Source organism: Mugil cephalus, chromosome 8 (assembly GCF_022458985.1).
Source record: "Mugil cephalus isolate CIBA_MC_2020 chromosome 8, CIBA_Mcephalus_1.1, whole genome shotgun sequence".
Taxonomy (NCBI): Eukaryota; Metazoa; Chordata; class Actinopteri; order Mugiliformes; family Mugilidae; genus Mugil; species Mugil cephalus.
The window spans coordinates 26,068,335-26,081,921 of NC_061777.1; the positions used below are offsets into that span (position 1 = coordinate 26,068,335).

The 13,587-nt window shown below is 41.1% G+C and overlaps 1 protein-coding gene across 1 annotated transcript; it reads right to left on the reverse strand.

Moving 5' to 3' along the window:
* Positions 1-3,622: 3,622 nt before the first annotated feature.
* On the reverse strand, positions 3,623-11,899 carry LOC125012378 (protein FAM163B). The gene is made up of 3 exons (XM_047592301.1): positions 11,275-11,899; positions 6,523-6,638; positions 3,623-4,989 (listed from the first exon to the last, which is right to left on the reverse strand). The coding sequence occupies exons 2-3, from the start codon at positions 6,613-6,615 to the stop codon at positions 4,546-4,548; spliced, it is 537 nt and encodes a 178-aa protein (XP_047448257.1). The 5' UTR covers positions 6,616-6,638; positions 11,275-11,899; the 3' UTR covers positions 3,623-4,545.
* Between the last annotated feature and the right edge of the window lie 1,688 nt (positions 11,900-13,587).

Sequence of the window (13,587 nt, forward strand, 5' to 3'; positions counted from 1 at the left end):
CTGTTGGTAACTGATTATAATCTGCAGGGCGAATTAAATTATTAGGGCAGGCTTTATGTGCCCACGGTTACATCTGGGTTCCATTTCCCTGCGACACATCTGTCCTGTGTACAGTGGCTATTTACAATATAGCCTATACAGACTGCGTAGACTTCTGGGGAAGAACATCATTACTGTAATAAAAGAAAAGGAGAGAACATGCACATGCAGATGCACACTGTGTAACAGTCTCTGTATGGTATTAGTAGTCTTGGGATACAAGCTCAAATAAAGGTGTCACCATTTCCAGTTAAAGTGAACGAAGGGATTGTCAGAAGAAAATTCTTCTATAAATTCTTTTCAAGTGCCTGGGTAAAGTTTGCTGATCTGACCTTCCCATGTGTTGAGTTGCTGTTTAGTTTTTATACAAACAAACTCTGATGAAGTAATTTAGCATCCAGTGGGGTAATTCTTTAAAAAAGGCTCTCTATGTTGAGAGATGACGTAAGATCTCAGATTATCAGTCATGTGAGAAATGCCCAACATGGTTTATTTGATGATCAATGAAATGCATACAATTATTGTTCAGTATGCGGCAAAACTATGTGACTCTTCACAAACCATGGTTGCTGCTTCTTCCAGGTACAGAGCCTGTAAACCTTTCTCAGTCTTTTAACAGGTGTCGCAGTTTACAGCACTTTTTTATACAATACAATACAATATCCTGTATGTGTCAGTTCATCACAATGTTCCTGATCTTTAACTGAAAACACAGAGGGACAAATTCATTTTCTTAGTGGCCGTATGAGCATTGCAGCGTGCTATTTTAATTTAAATATCATCCTCAGGTTACAGCATACTCTTGCACCAAATGACAGGTTTTATTCCAATTTATTTGTTACAAAGAGTACTATTATCAAGAAGTACCAAAATGTGCCACTGTTGGAAGTTTTTTCTTCTTCCCCACCAAGTCTGGTCTACAGTATCTATCTACAAAAATATTGTCTTTCAGAAATTCATAGCCATTAATAATCAAATGCGACGGAAAAGCCCCTTGAAATGTAATTAGTTTCCTGCATTACTGCAAACATGAAAACAAAACGCTTGCAAGTCTGCACAAGTGAACATAAATGTGCCCAACCAGAAACACTGTTTTGATTAACTAAAAACTTGATATCCAAATTGTGAAATTTCATACCAGAGGTTACAAAATTGTAAATAATGCGGTGTGGAGGAAAAAAATAACATAATAAAATAAAGAATATTAGTTTATTTATTTGGAATTGGTTGATTTTAAGAGTGGTCAAATGACAGAAGCTCAGGACTGTCTTCTAAGTTTTCCGTGACAGGTGTGTGCGTACTTGGAGCCGGGACCTTGATACCAGGTTGACTACAACTGACAAGCTCTTTTCTGACTTGACTTGCCTAGTGGGAATTAGAAGAACTGCAGTTTTTTGTCTCTAACAGCCACTGGGTGTTTCTCAATATCTGTTGTTTTCTGTCCTCGGGTTCTTGTGAAATATCATTAGTCGTTGCCCAAGTACTGTTCTAATTCAAAACCAGGATGAGTTTTTCCACCACCCTTATTACTAAGAATGCATCAGGAGGTAACTTGTATAGACATGGGAAATCCAGGTAATGGGTGTCTTCAAGTATGATGCCATTCTGATTCCAGACTGATCATCCTCCTGTTATCCAGAGTTCATACTTCAGGATCAAACTTGCCAAGTCCAAACTTGATGCACAACCCTGAGCACATTGTCTGACTTTATATACAGTTTGTGGCTTTTATCCTCCAAGTCTCTGCACATCCAAACAAGTATTTTCAGTCTAGCTGATTAGACTGAATGAGTGAAGACACCTGCTCAGGTTCCCTGTGAGTGTGTTGGCGCTACAGCCTTTACAGGTAACAAACTGTGTTATAAATAATATTTATGAGGTGTTGGGTGAAACCATTTCACTGTGACAGAAATAAAGGTGAAACATGACTGGACTGTACAGATGACTGTGCATGTTTCTTCATTGCTTAACTGATCTACAGTGAAGTCCCTGGGGAAAAAAAATAAATCGGAGCTTTTGGGATTTGAGCCCAGTCCTGGCTGATGCCTTCAGCTTCAAAGCTTTGAGTAATTGTTGACCTGTGTTTTTCCTGTTCTTAACAAATCCTATGAAAGACCAAAGACCAAAGATGTTCTAACAGAATATGTGAATTATGTCCAAGTCACACCACTAAAAACCTTGAACATGTAATGGGAACTTACCTTTCTTATTTCCCGTACACTTAGTGTTGCAAATGAATTTCAATTTAAACTGGGAGCAGGGTCATAATATGTCTGCCTGGTCAAGAGAATTACATTGATTATCTCAAAGTTGATGTTAAAAGCAGGAATAATGTGAGGGAGGTGAAGGATTCGGGAGACTTTGATGAGGACCAAACTGTGATGGGTCCATCACCTTCGATAACTGCACTCTGTCTCCCTCATCACACACCCGTAACCTAGGAATCATCTTCAACAGTAAGCTAAGATTTGACCTCCACATCAATCACATCACCAGGACATCCCCAGGACCGCCTTCTTCCACCTTCTGGCCCTCACTCACCTTCTCTGCTGCAGAAACTCTCATCCATGCATTTATCACATCTAGATTGGACTATTGCAACAGCATTCTCTATGGTTCTCTATAAATAAAAATTATTATTATTATTATTATCTGAGCATTTCCAGAACTGCAGCTCTAGTGGGGTGTTCCAGGTTTGCACCTATCAGTGGTGGTCCAAGGAAGGAGAAGAACCAGAGACAGGGTCATGGACCAAGGCCAATGATCACTGATAAAGCCAGCCCATGTGGTCAGATACGTAGTTAATGCTGGTTCTAATAGAAGACACAGTGGATCACTGTTTGGATGTTTTGTATGGGGTGCAGTTCAGTTAGGGTGTCCATGCTTCTATGAGAGTGTGCTTGGTCTGCAACAATGTGGTATGGTGGTACGTATCGAAGTAACATCCACATAAATGCAACAAGGCATTCACGTTGATACGGTGATGTGGTTGGACACTTCTGCGTTGGCTTGATTTTTCAGTCATTTGATGTTTCGACACTTGTCCTGTCTGCTTAATCAATGTAAATCAACTTGTGTGGCCTTGGTACAGCCATATAAAGGTGTCAGGAACACAGTGCCTCAGAGTCTTTATATGGTTTTATATGGAGTTGGGTATCATCGCAGACCTGTCATTGAATGCACTTGACATAAACATGAGGGTGTACAGACAGTGTTATGTGTCAAGGTAATATCCACATCAACATCAGGATGAGATCATCACTGTTATTCATTTTGATGGTTAGTGGTTTCACTCTTGAACAGCCAGTCAGGTTTTCACAAATATACATGAAACATGAAATTGCTCCATTTATTCTGGACTATTTTCATTGGTGGATCAATCCACATTTGGTAGCAAGCAAGGATATCTCAATCACTATAGGAAGGTCAGTATCAATTTTCAGCCAAGTACGATCTTTTACTTGTTTTAGGTCTGACTTCCTCTTCCTCTGTTTTCATGGAGGTTGGATAGCATCGAAGCTACCAAAAATTGAGAAGGAGAAAGAAGAAGAAAAAGAAGAACCAAAATCATGTGAAACATGCCTATTGTGTGGAAGAACTTTACTCTGGAAAATGAAGTCAGTCAAACAGAAATTTGTAAGGTGTGCAATCTGGTTGTTTGGTGAGGTGGTAGTAGGAGACCATCATTCAGTACCACCAGCTTGATTCAATCACCTACAAAAAGCACTAAACAGAATCCATGAAGTCCACTCAGTCAATGTCTGCACCACCACAACAACAACAACAACAACAACAACAACAACCAAAACTTAATGCTGAGTATAAAGAGGAGAAAAGTTCCCTGGCGACAGCATCAAAGAGAAGAATATTAGAGGGTTAGGGAGGTTATGATGTGTATGACCAGAACATTTCCGGAGTAGAGAACACACCCTCTCTACACTACATTAACACTGACAGCTCTATTTATTGGACTGAATCCAGTCACATCTAAGAGAATACAAGGAAGAAGAAAAGATTTTAGGAATCTACAGGGGAGGACATTTCTTTAAGGAACGGGACTCAGATTGACCCATACTCCATATTAAACATTCAGGATTGGATCGGGGGTAAAGACCTTGATTGGGACATCCTCAGAAGTTGGTATTTTTTGTTTTTCACATGGGATTCACTGAAAACAAAACTTGCTAATAACATCCTGTCTGCACTGGACTCCTGTGTGGTGCATTCAAAGAAATCACATCTGTGTTAAATTCACTGACATAAATTGTTTATACGTTAATACACATTACTGTATATTGATTAGCTACATGGCTAGCTAATTAGCAAACACAAACTCAGACACAACAGTCAAAAAAGGATTGGTTTAAGAAAAAACTGTCAAAAATATTTCAGTTCAAGTCTTCCAGAAACATGTTTAACGGTGTTGCTGTATAAATCCAACATGTCTGCTGGGAGAGTACAGAGTCAGAGTTTAAATCAGCAGCGCTGCCTCCATCTTGCCTCAGCCTAGACGTCGGTACTGACGCTTTGAGTGACCACCTCCCTCATAGTGACAGAGCGGATGAGGTTGAGCTTCTGGTAGAAGCTGGCCAGGTCCATGGGAAGCTCTAGATCCTCCTGCTGCACAGTCCTGTAGCTGATCCTGCGGCCGCCGTTGCACAGCCTCTCCGGGTGCTGCAGGTAGAAGGGCAACGAGCAGCGGGCACAGGATGGGCAGAAGGCATGTGAGCGCTGGCACCTGCGTGGTGGAGGTGTCGGGGAGTAGCTGGCAGGCCCGTTGGCCTCCGTGAGGAAGGTTGGAGGGTAGTCCTCGGACTCTTCGCTGTAGCGTTCGGGGGTTGGGGGTGTGGGAGGAGCGCACAGAGCCAGGGGCCGAGATGGTGACATGGTGCCAAGCTCTGGATCCTCCTCTTCCCCCTTCTCAGACTCCTCCCTCTTACAGCAGTAATACTACAATGAAAAAGAACTCCAGGTCAGTCACAGAATGCAAGAGGTCAACCAGAGCAGGAAGAACCCCAACCATGAACACTTCTGGGGAACTTCTGTGCGTCCCTGACCAACTTTGGTTCATGACTAAATACCAATTGTGAATTCCTGCATGCCTTTTTATTTGACCTTCTCAAAGTCTGCTTTTCATGTACGTTCTTCCTGATTTACTCTGAAATGAGTCTTTCTGTTGGTTTTATGTCTGGGTTCTGGCTTCCTTTTTGGTTTTTGTTTTGGATTGGATTTCTGGAGTATCTTTGATGGACTACTTTATGTTTAATCAAATGTTTCAGACCTTAATTAGATTATTGGGGATACAGCCTGTTTACAGTCTTTAGCTATGTTCCAATTAATAACCAGGATAAAAGATCCTAAAGTCATTCAGACCTCACTGGTTTATTTCAATCCATTCTTTCTGAGACTGTTTCCCCCAGAAAGGACAGAAACATGGGGGTAGCAAAACAGCCAGTTGTTCGAGCAAGTTTTCTGTATATATTGGTTCAGATGGGTTGTCTTTACTGTATTCAGTTTTTTGTAATGAACTGTGCTTTCCTGTTTTATCAGAAAGGCCCTGGTCAGTGTGTCTTATCCTTTTTTTCTTCCTTGTGTTTCTGGTTTTATTTTGAAAATGATCCCTCATTTGTCTAGTTCATTTCACTCCCTGTCTCCAACAACAGCATTTCTCAGCTCTGTTTTCTCCAAAACTAAAGAACACAATACATCTGTTTAGTTATCACTGTATAACTTCATCCTGTGTAATTCTGTGCTTTTTTTCTCAAGTGTCATACCCATATCTCAGGTACTTTCATATTGTTCTCATACTTTTGTCATTTTTGGTGATTGGTGGTTTATCTAACTTGTCTTGTATTTTTGAATTGTAACACCTTAATTTCCCTACGCAGATCGTGTTTTTTTTTTGTTGTTGTTGTTTTTTTGGTGGTGTGGTTGGCTGCTGTAGTTTGTTGCTGGATGACATCTATGTTTAGACTGCATTGATTTTTGGCCTTTTCTTCCAAATCAACTGGAAACCATCATCCTGTAACACTGGCTTGCCTGTGTCTTTTGTCTTTGTGCTCCTCCCCTCATGGTCCATCTGTTTGTTGTCATCCCAGCCGTTTGTATTTACAGCCCTGTCTTTCCCCTTGTCTCTTGTCTTTGGATTTCACTTATTCGTCACCACAGTACCTGTTGTACTTTTATGTTCCTTGATTATCTTTAAATTGAGTTTGAAATAGTTTTTCACTAATTCTTCCATAACTGTGTCTTGCATTCCATGTGAAGCGGTGACAGCGAGCTACCAATAAAGAGGTGCTGCAAAGCCTTGCAGTTAGATACTCCTCATGTGGCCTCCTCTGAACATCTTGTACTAGATGCAGGAGAAGCAATATCCATTGACTACACTGCATATGCACATACAATATTTTTTGACTTTGTGTATCCTGTTGAATCAAAACCAATAAGCACTTCACATGTAGCAAAAGAGCAGAAGAGTCATACCTGCAACCTACATAAACACAGCACAGCAACGATGGTCAGTAAGATGACTGTAGCCAGAATTCCTCCTGCGATGACCACTGTCCCGGCTGACATTCGAAATCCTCTCCATCAACCACCTGCAGTGAAGAGGAAGATGGGGAGAGTTGAAAACAAGAATGAAAGAGGGCAGAGGAGAAAGAAGATGGGAGTGAAGGACAGAAAAAAGTAAACGCCATTGTGATTGGCTGAGGCATTGCGTCATCACAACGTACATCCAAAGAGCCACTCCGATTGGCCCAGGCGTTTCTCTAAATGGCTGCCAGGCTTCAGACTCTAAGGGTGGACACACTCTGTTGGCGTTTACATCCTGACCTCAGTGGACAACGACAAGGAAACACCACTGATGAGAAACACTGTGCGATGACACGATCCATGCCGCTGTTGCTATGCAACTGACCAAACAACCATATCGGACACTGTTTTGCCAATTATTTTTGTAGATTTTTTCATAATGCTAATTCTGTAAACATTTTTGATTTTGATTTTAATTTCATCTAATCTCATTTTATCTCTCTTGTGTTTACTTTTATATGCAATAAAGCTACGGTGACAAAGTAATTCCCTCGTGGATCATTAAAGTCTGTCTAAGTCTAACAAACTAAAAGCAGTACAGTACAGTATTGTCATGGTGAAGTCATGTTGGGTTTTTGTCCTGTCTCCATGTTTTGTCTTGTCACTTCCTGTTTTATTTTGAAAAGTAACTCTACTCTCGTTTCAGGTCACTTGCCCTTCCTCATGTGTCACCAGTCTGAGTGTCTTCCCTGACTCCTGATTGCTTCCACCTGTTCCCCATTACCTCCATGTGTTCAAATAGTCTGCGCCTCCCTTGTTTCATTGTGTGTTCACCCTACTCTTACCACAGCCTTGTTTTAGATCGCTATTTGGATTGTCCCCGCTTACTTTCTAGAGAGAATTCTTCTTTTGTAAATTTGATATTTAATTTTGGCTCGGTTTTTGACTTCGGTCTTTTGTGTTTTCCTCCCCTTGTGGAGCAATTTTCAGTTTTGATTTTGTGAAAGCAGTTTTTTTCAAAGCCGTCTTTATTTTGAGAATTTTTGTACCTGAACCTTCCTTTTAAAGACTGATTCCTAGAAATCGATTCCTGCATCTGCGTCCTGTGTCCTGTCTGGTTGTGACAAGTATAAAAAAACGTCTAACGTGAGTTCGATTTGACGTAGAAAAGATGTCCACAAGACCACATTTGGACTACAAGTAGCCCCTATAAGGACGTACTGTAGATGTCATGAATGAACGTTCAGTAGACGTCAAAAAAGAGGTCGTCTGGAGTAACAGTCTGCACCTTCAGGTGAACTGAATTAGACGTTGTTTATACGTCTCTTTGCGCAGTGGGTAAATGTCTGAAATCTTGCCAGCAGCCATTAGAGTTAAATAGTGCTGGATGGATTTTCATCTCTAATCTGTTTCTTTTATGGCTGTAAATTGACTGCAAATCTTAGCTGAATGTGACGATGAGGCATGCTTTCAGAAATGAACAAATATAAGCAGTGAGCATCAGAAAACACATCACTGATGGTCTTCACAGGCTGGAGCAATCATTTCTTTCACTGAAAATGCCAGCCACTTGATCTGTATTTGTCCAAAGGTAACAAAGTCCACCAGCCTCTAAAGCGCAGGAATTAACACATTACATGTCACCCAGGCCAGTGTTAGTGCATGGCCATGTGTTGTATTCTGATCAGTTTGTGGCTGTCTTTGGTCACAAAAGCACTAAATTGAATGTTGGCTTAGTGAATGCCTATGAATGGTGGTACTTTAAGTTATGGGTAGTATCTTACTGGATTCAGTGATGTTTTTCTGGGAGTAAAGAGCTGACAACATCTTTACAAAGGCACACAGATTCCAACTAAACTGGGATTCAGATGAAACTGAGTCGGTTGGTACAGAGGAGATATTTTAAAATATATAGATCTTTGCATGCCTCAGGATAACGGTTGTCTCTTTAACACACCAACAGATTTCCATTAAAAACGTTGCGTCTTTTACTTTAAGGCATTCAGCGGAGTGCTCCCAAAGCACACCTCCCTCTACCTAATTTATCATGGCCTGATTTTGGTCTTCTCCACATTAGATCTCTATTAGCCTTAAAAAAATCACCTCTGTCTTCTACCTTGAAATGTTGTTCAAGGTAGAAGACAAAGAGAACAAAAATGACTGCATGGATGAGGTTATAATCCAATGTAATTACCTAACCGAAAAAGAGAGACACTTTATTCTTCACTTTTCCTACATGGTTAATGCAATAAATCTAGTCCCAAGCCATCATTAAGTGTGCATCAGTGAATGAGAGAATCATTAACAGAGTGAAGGGACACCAGCTTAATACTATATGCTGCTGCAGCACAGAAAACTTCCCCACTGTGGGATGAATTAAAGGATTATTTAATTTTATCTCAACAAATCTGACATGGTTCCCTGCAGGCTTCTCTACTGTCAGAGTCTGCTGTCAAAAGTCCCCCTGAAGAGTGAAACCACTCATTCCTCCCATCAGTGTTGTGACTTTAAATAATGAATTGCTCATATTCAATTCCCCCTCTTGCCGTGTGAAACAAATCAGAAAGCAAAGCAGAGGAGTCATGGCACATCCAAAAAAACAAGCTTGGACAACAAGGGACACTGGACTTGTAGGGTTTCTGTAGGGAGATTGGAGATGGAGTTTAAACTCCAGTGTCATGGTTTCACCCCCATTTACACCTTTAAGCACAGTTTATGACTCTACGGGATATAACCTACTACCCAAAGATGAGTCATATGAATGTTTGTATTGCTGAACCTCCGCAGTTAACCTCCCCTTAATGTGTTCCATCTTTATTGATCCAAAACAATCAATTGAAAAATTGTGGAGATGGAAAAGCACTTCTAAGCAATGGAAGAGGTAGTTAAAAATAAAGTTGGTGAGGTGTGGGGCGGTGAGGAGTGTGGTGGTGTAGAGGTAGGCTGTGTATGGAAATCCGGCTTTAGTGAATGGGACTTGGGCCAAACTAAAACATTAAAATACATGTAAATATACATGTATATATAAAGTCAGTACATTTGAAAGTTCTTCACAGAAAAAAATGTCTAAGACATGGAACCTAACCCAGGATACACGTCTAAAGATACAAATTCTCAAACAACAGATAAGCAGGAAGTGCAGATGCAGTCCTTCGGTAGTTGGATCCACTCTGCAAAAATACAGACGAAACAACTTGGAAGACAAACCAAGATGTGGGCGTCCAAGGGTTTCTTCAGCAAGAAATGACCACGTCCTGATCCACATGTGCAGGGAAAACTGCTGAATGAAATCACAGGAGCTCCAACAGCAGTGGTCAAACCAAACTGGTGTCCAGTGTTCCCCCGCACTGTACATGGTCGACTTTTAGATCATGGCTTAAGGTCCTACAAGGCTGTCAAGAAGCCCCTGATCAATGAGAAACAGAGGTTAGCCTGGCATCATTGGGTCCAAGCGCACAAGGACTGGACAGTCAGGAACTGGAAGAAGATTCTGTGGTCAGATGAGTCCAGTTTCCAGCTTTATCTTCCTCCTGTTAATGTGAGGCTAGGCAGAAGGCCAGGAGAAGCATTATCTCCAGCATGTTCAGTACCTACTGTCAAACATGGTGGAGGCAGTATCATGGTTTGGGGATGCATGAGTGCTGCTGGTGTTGGTCATTGAACTCTGCCAAGTATCGTGCCGTTCTCCAAACCCACATGCTCCCTTCTGCACCTGCACTGTTCGAGGTCCAAACCAGATGTTTCAACAACATAATGCTCCTTGACACACATCCAGGGCCAGTAGAACACTGCAGCAGGAGCACAGTATCCAGGTCTTAGAATGACCAACCCCCGGGCATGAGCCCCATTGAAAATCTGTGGTGGATTATCAAAAGGTCTGTTTCAAAGCACAAACCAAATAATTTAGAGGAATTAAATATAATTATTAGTAAGAAGAATGGGACAAGATTAGCCCTCAACAGTGTTAAGACTCGTGGGGAACATGCCAGCCAAGATTAGAGCTCTACTGCTGCTAATGGTACTAAATATTGATTTGATGACGTGATGGTTTATTTATTTTTTGTTGAGGTTTGAACACATTCTCTGTTATTTGTTGACTTTGATACTGACAATGTTGAGAACTGACACATTAAAACTGTCAAGAATTTTTATTTTTTTTTAGTTTTTCATGTAAACATTGACTGACCTTTTGAAAAAGTAGTCACATACATGGCTTCTGTTTTAATTTGTCATGCCTGACAGTTTAGACTCTACAATCACTGTAAAAAATCTAATTTAAACATAGATAGCTTTTAGTTTTGTATCTAGTCAAATCGCTGGATACAAGTCAGCATGAATTCTTATGACGAAGTCACTTATAATCACCGTTTTCCTCAAGAGAATAAAAGTTGTGTCGTTTATGTAGAATGATAAAACAAACTGTAGGTGATAGATTTCCTGTTTGCAAAGTTTAAATGTGGACTTACAGCTGATGCTTTGACTTTTACGCAGCCCTTTAACTGCAGGCTGCGGGCTGAGGTTGAAATCAAGTCTAGATGTACGTGCGTAAAAGCGAAAAATTACAGTTCTTTTTCTGTGGATTTTGGCACATTTATGCACTTTAAATGGTTTTTGTGCTGACACCTTATACAGCAACACCCACTTCTCTCCAGAATTGAGTGCCGGAACCACAGTCATGTCCATATAAACTGATAATCTTACCTGTAACATTAGTGTTTGGATCGTCTCATGGCGTTCCCCCTCCCTGAAGCGCCTCCACTTCGGGGCGCCCCAGTTTTGCTGGCAGAGTTTACTGGTAGAAGGGTTTCCAGCTGGGAGAAGTGTAACCAAACACTCAGCAGGAGTTTTGTTGTTTGTTTAGTTTTTTACATCCACGCCGTGTGAGCTAGAAAAATCAGAAGCGGGACTCTGTCTCAGTCTGAAAAAGACTAAACGTGTCCTCACATTTCTTTTGAAATTCACAAATTGTGCTTCGCTCCGCAGTTGAGGTGTGTGGCACTGAAATTTTTAGGAACACTAATATGTCTTTTTCTGTCTTCTCTGTCTCACACTTTCTTCTTTTGATTTCCCCTTCTGGGAGTGCAGCTATTTCCCCCAGAGAAAACTGTCTATAATTCTGTTCCATTAAATCCTCCCAAAGCCTCTTGAAAGTTCTTCGTCTTCGGGTTCCTGTTTTTTCCTTTGGCTTCGGTCCAAACAAAAATATTGAAAAGAGCTGCGGAGAGCAGAAAAGGGAAGGTGTTAGTAGAAATGCTCGGGCCCGCTTCTAATTAATTGGTAGATGACCGCTCTGCGCAACGGATCCGGTCTCATCCTGTCTGTGTTGCATTCATCTCAGATGCTGAGATGTGACCGTGCGTCACTGCAGCGCGCTGCAAAAATATCAGGAGCATGCATCCAGGTAGATTCACATTCAGCATTGTAGTGATCTTATTGTTACCCTTTAGTAGATGCTATTGGAAAGATCTGGCTTTTAGGAAAATAAATACATAAAATGAGTTGCTCCCATTTATAATATTCCTACATTTATTCCAAAAAGTCCCTTTATCCTAGTGTCTGCTCAATGTCAGATCAGGTGGGCTGGTTCTGGAGATCAGATGAGATCAAGACTTAAGGTTCAATAGGTTAATATTTTCATTCAATTCAATTTTATTCATAAAGCACTGATAACAGTTCATATTATCTCAAGAAGCTTTGCAGAACCCGGAGTCTGAAACCCCCAGAGTAAGAACTAAGGTGATGAAAAACTCCCTTTTGACAGGAAGAAACCTTTAGCAGAAATATCTGACTGAGGGCAGACACCCGGAGACAAGAAAAGTGAGAGAATTACCTTTTTAAAGTGTGTTAATGAAAAAGCAAAATTTGAACATATTTAGAAGATCTGATTAAAATGCAGAATATTTGCTGTAGTTAAGAAGAATTGTCTTTGGTGCTTGTAATGCTTCCACTGCTACACACTGAGCGCAGTCAAAAAAAGGTTAATTTAAGGATGCTTGGGAAGAGAAAAGATTTTATTGTGTGAATTATTTAGAGGATAAAGCGATCTCAGATTCCACGGTGTTAGACAGACAACTCCTCTTTTCTCCTGCAGGAAGCTGAAAAAAAAACTCAAGATGTTTGGGTCACAAATTCACACAGTATAAACAGTGCTGTATTTCAGGTTTAATACAAGACCAGTTGTTGGTAGTAAATGGTGTTGTATTGTTATACTTCAGTGTATGGGTGGTGCAGTAACCACTATTATACTTGTTTACTTGTTTTGCTATGGAAAACAAAGTGCTCAAGAAGACCATCTGACCTAAATGACTTCAGACCAGTTGCACAGAACCTCATGAAGGTTCTGGAGAGAGAGGCTAAGCTGAGACCCCTGGTGATCTCTGTTTTGGACCCTCTTCAGATTACATATCAGCCTCGTGTTGGTGTGGACGATGCTGTAATTTACCTGCTACAGCAAGCTCACTCTCACCTGGATGGTGGGAAGGGCACTGTGAGAATTGTGTTCTTTGATTTCTCCAGTGCTTTTAACACCATTCAGCCCTTTCTGATGAGGGAGAAGACACTGTGGAGTGGTTCCAGGCAAACCACCTGCTCCTGAACTTGGACAAGACCAAGGAGCTGGTCATTCACTTCAGGAGGAAGAGGTCACCAGTGGAGCCCATCACCATCCAGGGCCTGGAGTAGTGGACCACTATCAAGGACCACTACCTAGGAGTCAACATGGATCACAGACTTTCTACTAGTTTGTGGTTGCAATCACCCCATTGCTGTGGTTTGTTGGAGGAGCACTGGACAAACTGCTCTCCATAATGGACAACTCTTTCACACCGTCATCATCGGACTATAGGCAGAGGAGTTCATTCTCATTCAACTTTTCCCCACAAAAAAGAAAATGTGTAGTAGACGAAAGTCAGGCTAGGTTAGTTGTCCCTGAAACTGGTATAGTAAAGCAGGCAAACACTGGCCATTGGGGCGTGGTCCACATATCTAAATGATTAACACCTCTAACAAGAGGAC

Excerpts from the sequence above, each read along its gene's own strand:
- LOC125012378 (XM_047592301.1), bottom strand. The coding sequence starts at position 6,615 with ATGTCAGCCGGGACAGTGGTCATCGCAGGAGGAATTCTGGCTACAGTC. Across the intron at positions 4,990-6,522 it reads TGTGTTTATGTAGGTTGCAG|TATTACTGCTGTAAGAGGGA; the intron begins GTATGACTCTTC and ends TTTTCATTGTAG.